Raw genomic sequence first — 12118 nt, 5'->3', positions numbered from 1 at the left:
CTAGTTCGTTTGTCATGCGGATCATAATACATGTGTTTCTTTCCAAATGCAAAACAAACTCAAGTTAAGTATACACAATAAAGCCTGTCAGGCAAGGCAAACTGGTTTCTGACGATTCTCATCTCCCTGCCCAACCCAACACCTTTTTTAAAGCGCAAATTTAAAAGTATAACTGTGATTTGTTTCGAGATGTATCTTTTATTGACGAAAAACTATATTGTTTTGTGTTAGATTTTAAAGAATGGCAAATCCATCTGAAGCGACAGAGGAGCGGACATTTCAGTATCAGGACTCACTGCCGCCTCTTCCTGTGCCATCGCTGGAGGAATCCTTACGGAAGTATCTAGAATCAGGTATGTGTGGCTACGGAACATTCTAGTGATTGGGCGGTCCTTATGTCCACACCCTGATATTTAGTCGTATCAAGTGGAGAGCTGTCATGGTGGGACAGTATTGCCTCGGTGATGTTTAATTCCTTCACTCCATCATTTTCTTTACTTCATCAATAATTCATTTTTCGCTCTAACAGGCCATAAAAGACACAGTAAAAACACAACATTACGCAACTGAATAAAACAACATCATTAAGAAAGAAAAGACAATCAGACATCGGTATAATAAAAAAGCAGTCGTGCAGCAAGATAATTCCTTAGTAAATATCAGCAAACTGAGATAAATACATAACGTACTTATGTAAATGATTAAGTGTACAAATTCTCAATTTTAAAACCCCTAGAAACAACAATAAAAACAATAAGCAGATACAAAAAAAGAATCACACAAACCCGGAGTAGTAAACATCTTTACTTAAATGGAACTTTGATCACTGCACCATATTAACATAGATATACGGGATCATTTACAATTAAATAAAACTGTAAATTACTGCAAAAACCTAAAAGAATAGGGCTGCTTAATTTTCTTGTAGTAAGTGCCTTATTGATGCAAGGCACTAATTGTGCTGTAACAGGCTTCCCGTGCTAAACTAATACATGTAACTTGAAAAGGTCAGCAAGAACAGCATGAAACAAAAGAGGTCGTTTAATCGTTATAACAACTTTATTTCAGCAGTTTTGCCATAAAAAATTGCACAATACATACATACATTCAAAAAAAGAAAACAAGAGAACATGCCAGTTTGACTAATGTACAATCGTTTAAAATTTAACACAATGGATAAAATAAATAACAACACATGCCTGCATGGTTGGATATGCTACTGTTGAATCGTGCAAGTAAATGGTAATGCATTTTTAGTTACAATTTAAGACCTATTTTGCTCTTGGCAATATAAACAGAATGAAGGAATCTGCTGACACTAAAAACAATGATCTGAGAAGTATCAGACTTAATTATTCAATATACCAGATTACATGACCTAATTCCCAATATGTTGCATAAGGGCTTGATCCATTTTTTCCTGTCTTTGCAATATGCTTGACAGAAAAACAATATATGAACCTCATCCTCCTTGTAATTTCCTTCACACATTAAGCAATTTCCACTTGCTACATGAGTTTCATCTTTATTTTTCCTAGACCAGTATTCCTTTATATAGTTGGTCATAAGGTTTCCATACCTAAACTTCATAAATAGGGTCTTTGCAAGGGGGGGCTCAACTTCATCGAGGAAGACCTCAAAAAGGGGTTCGTCCTTAAAGGTTAAAAAGTTATTCACTAGAGTCCCACATCTGTTCCCATTGACTAATTGGTTATTTATGAAAGACCAAAAGAAATTTTTCGCCATGATTTTTGTGTTATGTGGTAGCCTTTCGGGATACTCCCATAACTGTGAAAGGCCTAAGATGGAAAACCATGTTTTAATATGTTTGAGCCAGAGAATAGAGTCAGTGAGTCTAAGCCCATTATTTCTTGTAATCCTTTCCTATAATCGTCCAATTCTGGTGTCAGCCACAATCTTACCCAGAACATTAAAGGCCTGAGAGTGGTGTAATGATCTGTCCTCTTACAGTTCAGATCCAGTTGAAGAGGCACTAAGGGGATGCTTGTAGGAACCCTTACAATACTTCGCATAAATTTCTTGTCCATTTTGGAAAAGGTATCCTTTGCCGATGGCCCCCAGATCTCAGCCCCGTAAAGTGCTGCAGGTTGAACTTTAAATTTAAAGAGTTCCATAACAGGTGTCACTGCCTTACTTGTACTTATGTTAAACTTACTAATAATTGGTGTAATGTTTTGGGCAAATATCACCTTACTTTTCTGAATTTGGGGTTTCCAAGTAAATTTCGAGTCTATCTCAACCCCCAAATAAGAAAAGTGGTCAACTACTTCCAAATCCTGACCATCTAAGGTTAAGCACCCTTTATCTGGCCTACTTGTATTTAGGGCCATGCACTTTGTTTTATTTACATTAATTTCCAGCCCTTTCTTGCCGCATTATTCACTAAAGGAGTTAAGTAGCGCCTGGAGACCTTTCTTGGTTTGCGAAATCAAGATGGTATCGTCAGCGAAAAGTAACACAGGCACCCTTTCTCCATTAAGTCGGGGCGAATCATTCGTGCAGCCCTCCAGATGAGCAGGGATGTCGTTCACAAAAAGGGAAAATAGGGTTGGGGCCAGGACGCATCCTTGGCGAACGCCACGCTCTATTGGTATATTTTGGGTCAGTTCACCATTAGGACCCCATCTCACTTTAGCGAAATTCCTGGCGTGCAGCTGAATTATTTGAGCCAGAAGGCATCCTGGCATCCCAGCCTCGTCAAGGGCTCTCCAAAGGAGACCCTGTGGCAGTAGATCAAATGCCGCTCTCAAATCTACGAAAGCGACATATAATCTGACTTCCCGAGGGCTTAGGAGTTTTTTAGCGTTTCCCATACAGTTTTAAGAAATTCCTTGTTGCTTCCCTCCTCCTCACAGACTATCACCCCACCATTCTCGGCTCTTATTGGGTGATCTTGCTCCCCATCTATTACATCCAAATTAACCTCATCAACATTCGGACCATTTTTTGCAGCAATGGGGGACGCCAGATGGAACATACCACTCCCACCCTCTACATTAGACTTCGCGCCATTAAGATACTGGGCTTTTGCTACTTTAGCCTTTTTCCTAGCATAGGCAGATGTAATGTTACGTTTCCTTTTTTTGTTTACACCCTCTTTACTTTCACACAAATTGCTCACACACGCCCCATTTCCCTTGGGAATTGTCTCTGTGGGTACCCCCGGTACCGGATCCACCACATCCAAAGGTAAACTCTGGTTGGTGGGTGAATGGAGTAACCCTGGACTAGTAGCTGACACGAGGGGGGGTTATATCTAAAGTGTGATGCACATCCGCCACTGTTATAATTGGTACTGGGCCAGTCGAGCGCTCAGGGGTTTTCGCAGATGCTATATGACCTAAAGATGATTTCTTGGCCATTGCAGAATCCTGGGACAATCTTCTTGCTGCTTCTAATCCATAGATACTCTCTGTTGCATTTTGTTAATTTCAATGTCAAGGGCAGTATTGGTCCCGGTTATAAAGTCATCAAGTGTCCCGGTTAACTGTTTCTCCCCTTTGGCAGCCCTGCTTCTACTTTCTCGCATGGACATTATTCCTGAATTCCCTTGCAAGGGGTTATAGGCACAGGACAATAGTAATAATATAAGACAGAAAACTAAGAGAGATGGCCCGGTCTGGTCTTACACGGTCTCTAACGGGCTACAACGGGCCTGCTCTTGGCCCGGTCGTTTAATCAAATAACAAGGTAATGCTTGGACCTTTTCAGAAGGAGTATTGAAAAATATATTACATACAGAGCAGCACAGGCGACTCCTCCCATCTTGCGCATAGGTGTTGTCCCACCTTCAGAGGAAGGATGCAGCAGGAAGAGGCTACCTTAAATTCTGGTTGTTTGGGTGTGTCAATTTGAGAATAGGATATTCAACTGAAGCTGCTAATACAAATAGACAGTAACTGGGTGTTGTCAGTAAGTGTGTAACTCTGTCCCAGGGTTCCTGTCAATTACCTTCATTGGATGAACCTCAGACATTCTAAGTCAGTGAGGGGAGAATGTGAGTACCATGGCTAAGCTTTAAATGGGCTTCAGTGATTCCTGCTTGTGCCTGTCCCTGTATTTGTGCTGTTCTCCCTTATCATATCCACGTGTCACTTGCTAGTCTTCATGGCCTGGTCTTTCTTATTGTTGCTAGCCTTTCCTTGGCTCAGGAGACACTGAGCTTTAACCTGCAACCTAAGAGAGGCTAGAAGCACACACAGGCTATGGTCCTGAGCAGCTTTCTGCTCTGGATTCTGAAAGCTGCAGCTCTGTCTCCTGAGCTCAGAAGAGACATTGTTCCACGTGGCACATCCCCACCTGTCACTGTGGCTGAGGGATGGGGGTCTGTCTCTTTTCCTGTGTTGCACATGCGTGAATGTATGTGTGCATTTGTATGTCACAGAGGCTGAGATAGTTCAAAGTTGCCCGTATGTCTCTCTTGTCCCCAGCAGCTGCTATGCCCCTCACTTTCATGCTGCCCATCCATCATGCTGGAGACATTCCTGCACCGACAGAGATATATATTTTTGTAGGGGTTTGGTAGGGTGTTTCTTTGGCATTAGGGATTGATCCGTACGATAATGATGGCCATTTGAGGATAAATATATCCATACTGGCATCCTTTTGGCTCTCTTCACATTATTGCAGCAATCCCTCGAATAATGCTGCCCATCCCAGGCATAATTATGGAGATCGCTGACTTATGGTGGCACTGGTGCAAGGTAGCTGTCACTCTCAAATTGCTGCCACCCTTAGCATTATGGTAAAAATTCCTGACATGACGGCAGTCCTTGTATTTACCAGCCATCCTTGTAAGTTTTCACCAGGTATTTTTTTGTGAGGATTCTGTAATGTCCAATGACTTCTCGTGTGCTGCTAGATGTTGTATTGTCAGAACATATATTGGTCCCCTAGCACCAATTGAGGACCCACGTTCCCACTCTCAATTAATCTTTCGCCAGCTATTCAATTTTCTCTCAAGTTCTCTGACAGTAAAGTAATATAACTAACCCTGGACCAAAAAACATTCTTCTTATATTTTTCATATCTGATTAAGACATCTAGCTGCAGATTCCTTAACTTTGAATTCCTAGGCATCAGACTGGATCCAGAAGATTACCCCTGCATGCCATTAGGTGGCATCGGTTTGCCATGTGTGACATAGTCAGCTTCGTCCGTGTTAGAAATGACATCCGCGTCACTTATATAGGCGCTACCTCGGTGCGCTAAAGCCAGTCCTTTTCTTTCTGCGCTAGTCAAGCACTGATCCATGAAGAGAGCTACCCTCTGTCACTTTTTGATAGGATTTTTCTTCTCTTTGTCAACCCTTTTTTGTCGGTGCATAGGAAGTATGTAATCTAGGAAGATGTTAGGGTTTAAATCTTGCGGCGCCTGTCACCATACCATGTCGGTAACGGGCCCGCAAATGGTTTGACTGTGGTGTCTGGAGCGCGACCACGACTCCAAGTCATGCTCCGACTGCAGGGTCATGGCACCAATGGCTTTGTGGAGGAGACCCCTGAAGCGGCTTGCAACCCTGGCAGGCAACGCAAGGGCCAACTCCTCTGAGTTTTCGGTCTCGATCGATAGGAAGGTCCCAGAACCACTCCAGGAGTTCCATGTCCTCTTCGTCCCACTCGAGATTGTTGGGACAGCCAGGTAAGAGGCACAAGAAGCACAAGATGTCGAAGTGTGCTTCTCCTTTTCCCGGTCCATCGGCCAATGCAAAGGAGGAACATCAGTGTATAAGGCCTTGTTCTCTAGGGCCGGCGCATGGGTTGGCTCCGCCCGGAGCCGGAGCAACCACTGCTCAATATAATGCGCCTAATTTTTGAGTGACCTGACTCCTCCGGCATGCCTTTGGGCTCCACAAGGTCAAAGGGGGCTCCATCAGGTTCCGCACCGCCGGTTCCTGCGCCAAAGTCCCCCCATGGCTTCAGATCAGTGCCCACCGGCAGTGCCAGCCCTATTCTTATCCCTGATGACACGCAGTCAGCACTGCGTCGACTGATACTGATTCTGGTGTTGGCATGACCCATAGGTCCTAGGCCACTCCCTGAGCCTTATTCGGATAGGCCAGGCTTGGGAGAAGAATGCAAGGAGTCACTTGACCCTTTAGAATACTATCACTATCCAGATCAAGATATGGACTGGTATGAAGAATTGGACTAGGCTGGCGGACTGGATACTTCTCCAGATGCTGTCATGAGTTCTGCCCCTACTGTGGCTATGAAGGAGGGTGCATCTTGTGTATTGGTGGTGTGGAGGGTGGCTGAGGGCCTTGACCTTCAGCTACCCTTAGGGGTGGCAAGACTAACCTCTTGACAGAAGTGCTACAGCTGGGAGCTTCCTCCTTAGAACCCTTGCTCCCATTTAACCCCTTGGGCGCTTATGATGAGCTCAGCTCACCCCCCCTCTGCACCGGGGGGGAATTAGCCCTGCGGCGAAGGGGTTAATGAAGCCCTCACGGAGGTCCTACTGGGAACCTGGCCCAAAACCAGCACAGGGGCTTCTATGAACAGGACGATCGACCTCTGCCACCGCCCTGCCAAGAGCGCCCCAAACTTCCTCATTACCCATCCCACCCGGAGAGGTGGGTAGTTCAAGCCTCTACTTCCCATGGCGTGGTCCCTGCTTCTCCCCTGAACATGGAATCCAAGAGGCTGGAGAGTTGAGGCAAGGAAATGTTTAATTCCACCAATCTTGCATTGCAGTCTGTGAACACCACATGCTTATTAGGTCATTATTCTCACTCGCTGTGAGAAACGGTTTTGCAAGCGCTGCCAAAGGTGCTGAAAGAGGCCTGGGGCATCCTCTCCCAAGCAGTATCAGATTGGAAAGATGCTGGAAAGTTCTCAATTAGATGTGTTTCTGACACTACCTACTCGCTGGGCAGAGCAATTTACACAGCTGCGGCTGGCTGAGAACATCTGGCTTTTCAGCGGTAGTTCAGGCTTCGCTCATGGACATGCTCTCTGAAGGCACCTGTCTCTTCAGTGACAAGTCAGACACGGCGCTGGAGAGCTTTTAAGGCCTAGTCCTTGGGCCTCTCAGCTGCCTCCTGTCTCCAGTCTGCCCTTCGCTTCTTTTGTGGGTATGGAAGGGGATTTCAACTGTGCCAGCCTTATCCCAATCACCCACTCATGCAAGTTCCACAACCACATGGGTCGAGCAACCAGAGGTCTGGTCAAACCCCACACCTCCCCTCTCTCCCCGGCAGCTTCAGCCTGTAAGCCCTCCTAGTCTCACCCTTCCAGACCATGGAGTTGGTTGGCAGGATCAGGCACCACCTCCACCACTGACAAAACATTACATTGGACAGGCGGGTCCTCCAGAATCATCCGGAGGGGCTGCTCCCTCACCTTCGAGACCATGGCTCCCTCCCTCCATCTTACGAACGGCTGACAGAGGATCATTTACTATTGCTCCAGGAGGAAGTCATGGCTCTCTTGACAAAGGGAGCCATCAAGGTGGTTCCGCCGCAATAAATAGTCTGTGGTTGCTATTACCGCCATTTTCTGGTCCCGAAAAAGGAAAAGGGGTCTTTCATCCTATACTAGACCTACAAACCCTCAACTACTTCCACAAAAAGGAGAAATTCAAGCTGCTCACATTGGCTCAGGTTCTGTTTGCACTGGACCCTGGAGACTGGATGGTAGCGATGAACTTGTGGGATGCCTATTTTCACATTCTCGTCCTGCCCGCCCATCCGTGATACCTGCAGCTTACGGTATGCCACAAGCATTTTCAGTTCACCGTGCTCCCCTATGGCCTTACCGCACCCAGTGCCCCTCGGGTGTTCACCAAGGTGATGGCGGTGGTTGAAGCTCATCTGCGCAGATAAGTGGTGCCGGTCTTTTCTAGCTCAACAACTGACTGCTGAAGGTGGGCTTGCCCCATACTGTCATCTCCCACCACCAGACTATGGCAAACCTTCTGCGTTCGCTGGGGTTCATGATCATGGCGCCGAAGTCACACTTGACTCCCTCTCAGATGCCCCCTTAGATCTAACTGTTCTGGACACAGTGTCGTTTTCGACCTATCCTCCAGATCGGCAGCTCCAAGATATTCAGGCTGTGATACTGATGTTTCAGCCTCTATCCTGGATTACGGTGAGAATGACTCTCAGCCTGTTGGGCCTCATGGCCTCCTGCTAGGAACACATGCCTGATGGCATATGCAGGCTCTTCATTGGGACCTGAAGTTCCAATGGGCGCAGCATTAGGGTAATCTCTCCGACATGGTGTAGATCTCAGAGGGAATTGCACGAGACCTGCAGTGATTGCTGACGAACCGCGATTGGATCAGAGGCAGACCCCTCTGCCTTCCTCAACCAGATCTCACAATAGTGACAGATGTGTCACTCCTGGGATGGGGTGGTCAACTGGGAGAGGTGGAGATCAGAGGACTGTGGACTCCGGCAGAATCCGGACTCCACATCAACATGCTGGAGCTTTGTGCGATCCGACTGGCATTGAAAGCCTTTCTACCCTCCTTCAAGGAAAGACTAGTTCAAGTATTGACGGGCAACAACATTGCCATGTGATACTGCAACAAACCAGGCGGAGTGGGGTCGTGGACCCTCTGTCAAGAGGCCCTGCATCTCTCGACATGGCTGGAACAGCAGGGCATTTTACTGGTGGTTCAACACCTAGCAAGTTCCCTGAATGACAGGGCGGACAAACTTAGCCATCGATGCCTAGTGGATCACTAGTAGCGACTCCATCTGGAGTTGGCACAAAGTCTCTTTCAACAGTGGGGAGAGCTGTGGTTAGATCTGTTCACCTCCGCCGAGGATGCACACTGTCATCAGTTTTGCACGCTGGAGTTTCCAAGGTGGCACTCTCTCGGAGACCATTTTGTCTCGAGTGGATCACAGGCCTCCTATACACCTTTCCGCCCATACCACTCCTGCCCAGATTTCTCAAGAAGATCAGGAATGACCGGGCCCAAGGCATCATTGTGGCTACAGGCTGGACAAGGAGAGTCTGGTATCCTGAGCTTTTTCAAATGAGTATCGATCCACCAATCTAGCTGCCCTTTCAGGAGGGTCTTCTGTCTCAGCAGCAGGGGAGGGTCCTCCACCCGAACCTGTCAACTCTAGACCTTTTTGCATGGAGATTGAGCAGCGGCAGTTGATAGCTTTCGACCTTCCTCCCGAAGTCTCTAATGTTATTCTGGCAGCCAGGGGTCCCTCCACCAAAACAGTGTACGCCTGCAGATGGAAGACATTTTTAATATATTGTATAGAAGAAGTGTATTGACCCTCTTTCTGGTTCTTTTCCTGATGTTTTGCTTTATATGTTGACACTTGCCCAGCAGGGCTATACTCTGGGCACCCTGAAAGGGCATCTTTCTGCTTTGTCTGCCTTCCCGAGGCTTCAAGACCAACCCTCCTTATTCAAGTCACCCATTGTACATAGATTCTTGAAAGGCCTTGCACGTATGTTCCCATGTGCTCCTTTCATTATGCCTCACTAGGACCTTAATTTGGTTCTCACCTTCCTCAATTGCACTCCTTTTGAGCCCCTGCATAATTTGCTTCTCTGGCTGCACACCATCAAAACAGCCTTTTTAGTGGCAATTACATTTTCCAGGAGGGTGAGTGAGCTGCTGGCATGTTCCAGGAGGGTGAGTGAGCTTCAGGATTTATCATCCAAGCCTCCCTTTTTGACAATATGCCCTGACAAGTTGGTGATTTGCCCTAGGGCCTCTTTCCTTTTTAAATTGGTAACACTTTTCCATGTGCGACATTCAGTCACCTTGCTCACTTTCTCCGCTCCTCCCCATCCCTCTAAGGAAGAGAAGTGACTCCACCATCTGGACCCCAAAAGAGCTTTGTTGTTCTACCTTGACCACACAAGAGTTGTTGGTAGACGACCAACTCTTCGTGGGGTATGTTGTTGCAAAGACCAATATGGTGGTGCAGAAAAGGACCATCTCACTATGGGTCATTCTCTGAATCAAGATTTGCTATGATCTGGCAAAAAAGCAGCCTCCTGAAGGCTTAAGGGGCTCATTCCACCAGAGTTAAGGTGGCTACCACTGCATTAGCTCTAACCCTGGGCGTAGTTTGTGAAGTAGCGTTACGCCTAGCTACGCGAAGTGTACTTTGCACTACGCGAGCTACGCAGTGCACTACACAAACTGAGTAGTAGCCTGCTCGCACTGTGCAAGATGCCGTTTTCAATGATTGCACAGTGCGGACAAGCATCTGGCACTGTGCAATCATTGAAAACGGCATCTTGCACAGTGCAAGCTGTAGTTTTCTGCAGCTCAAGTAGAATTTTACTCGAGCGGCAGCTTTCTCAACGCGGACTGGTTGTTTCTCATCGCGAGCGGTCGCGAACATTCGCGGCCACTCGCAATGAGAAACCTGAACTCCCTGCGTTGCGAATCTCGCCCGGAGGTTTCTTTTCCATGCTCGAGATCGGCAACTTGATGTTGCTGATCGCGAACGAGGAAAAAGTCTTGCTGGGATGTCAGTTTGCTTGCTCGCGGTCGCCAACTTGACGTTGAGGACTCCGAGGAAGCAAAAAATGACCGCTGCACTACGCTACTCGTGTTTGCACTGTGCTGCATGCAATTTGCATAGTGCGAAGTAGTGGAAACTTTGCAAACTTCGCGAGCGTACCGTAGTGCTTTGCCCAGGTTTAATTAGCACATGGAGTCCCAACCCTGGACATCTGTCAGGCAGCAATGTGGGCATCCCTGAACACGTTTACCAAACATGGCTGTCTGGATAGTCAGGCCCGCAGGGATGACCATTGTGCTTGTACAGTCCTGCAGTACTTCTTAGTATGAAATGTGTCCGCTCTACATCCTCCAGGGATGGTATTGCTCGGGTATCTATTCAAAGGTAAGGAATCTGTGGATAGATGTCTCTATCAGATTAACATGTTACTTACCTTTGGTAATTCATTATGTGGTAGATTCATGATCTAGTCACAGATTCCTTACCGATCCACCCATCCTCCCCACGCTGTGGAAAGGTTTCTAGGGTCAGGGCTGGTCCCTTATAGCGCCCTAGTTTTCAAACACACCAATGTCAATACAGATCATGGCTCAGCACTTCTGGCATGGAAAGTCGTGGATAAGTAACTGATGGCAGTGCGCTGATGTGGTGCCTATGTAGGTGACGCGGATGTCAATTCCGACACGGATGACGCCATGTGAAGCCAACTGATGCCAGCTACCGGCGCGCAGGCGTATTGCTGAAAGAAAAATCTTCTGGATCCAGTCTGATACCTGGGGAACTAAAAGTTAAGGAATCTGCGGCTAGATAAGGTCCTACCGAAGGTAAGGAACATGTTCGTTAATACATTACATTGCCTGCTGGTTATTAGATGGTTCAACGTGCAATAAATATAATATTGTATGTATATCTACTAACACCTTTAGGGAAATTAATATGAAAAGTAATCAGGCGATATATTTCATGCATATTTCTATGCCTTGCCAGACTTTTCTAGGGCCTGATTCTAAAATTATGACGCTATTAAATTGCTAATTTAATAGCGTCATAACGTCTTAAACGTGTAACAGTTAATGGAATACATGATAAATATATATCTTCCCTTGCTAGGGGAATGCTAATGTCTACTCCTATTGGCCCAGGCTAGAGACCAGCAGATTTTGCTGACTTTGTTTCTTCCAAAATTGACCAAGCAGAAACTATTTGTAATTAGTGTGTATATTACAAAATGTAGTAAGAATTGGAAAGTGGTGCCTTGTGTCTACTGTAATGGTGCCCATAATTTATCTTGGAGGGAAGATACATTCCTCATATGTTCGTTTTTCTTACATTCCTCATATGTTAGTTTTTCAATTCGAAGAAAAGATCTGTATATTACATTTTAGATTTTAGTGCAAGGGGCTATTCATACTTGAAGCAGCGGGTTTTCATGAGTGTGATGGTTGAGAAGGAACTGATATACTTTGGCTTGAGCTTCTAATAATAATTAGACTTTGAAATACCGTTGAAAAAATCAGTTGATACCCTCTGTTAACTTCAATTCACCTTTACAATACTGAGAGGCTAAATATGAATATCTTTGCATAACACATACTTTTATTTTTCACTACCACACAAACCATATTGTTTTTATTTAAAAAG

General features: G+C 45.9%; 1 protein-coding gene across 2 annotated transcripts in view; it reads left to right on the top strand.

Annotated features, from left to right (window-relative positions):
* Window positions 1-12118, top strand: part of LOC147688907 (peroxisomal carnitine O-octanoyltransferase-like) — a 633161-nt gene that overhangs the window by 190185 nt on the left and 430858 nt on the right. For both annotated transcript variants that reach the window (XM_086941804.1, XM_086941803.1), the window contains exon 2: window positions 232-353. In XM_086941804.1, coding sequence (XP_086797930.1) covers window positions 242-353 — 112 coding nt within the window. In that variant the 5' untranslated portion in view covers window positions 232-241. The remainder of the gene's footprint in view (window positions 1-231; window positions 354-12118) is intronic.

This window comes from Lissotriton vulgaris, chromosome 10, assembly GCF_964263255.1.
Source record: "Lissotriton vulgaris chromosome 10, aLisVul1.2, whole genome shotgun sequence".
NCBI lineage: Eukaryota > Metazoa > Chordata > Amphibia > Caudata > Salamandridae > Lissotriton > Lissotriton vulgaris.
The sequence above is the reverse complement of the archived record's forward strand: the minus strand, read 5'-3'. Positions and strand labels throughout refer to the sequence as shown.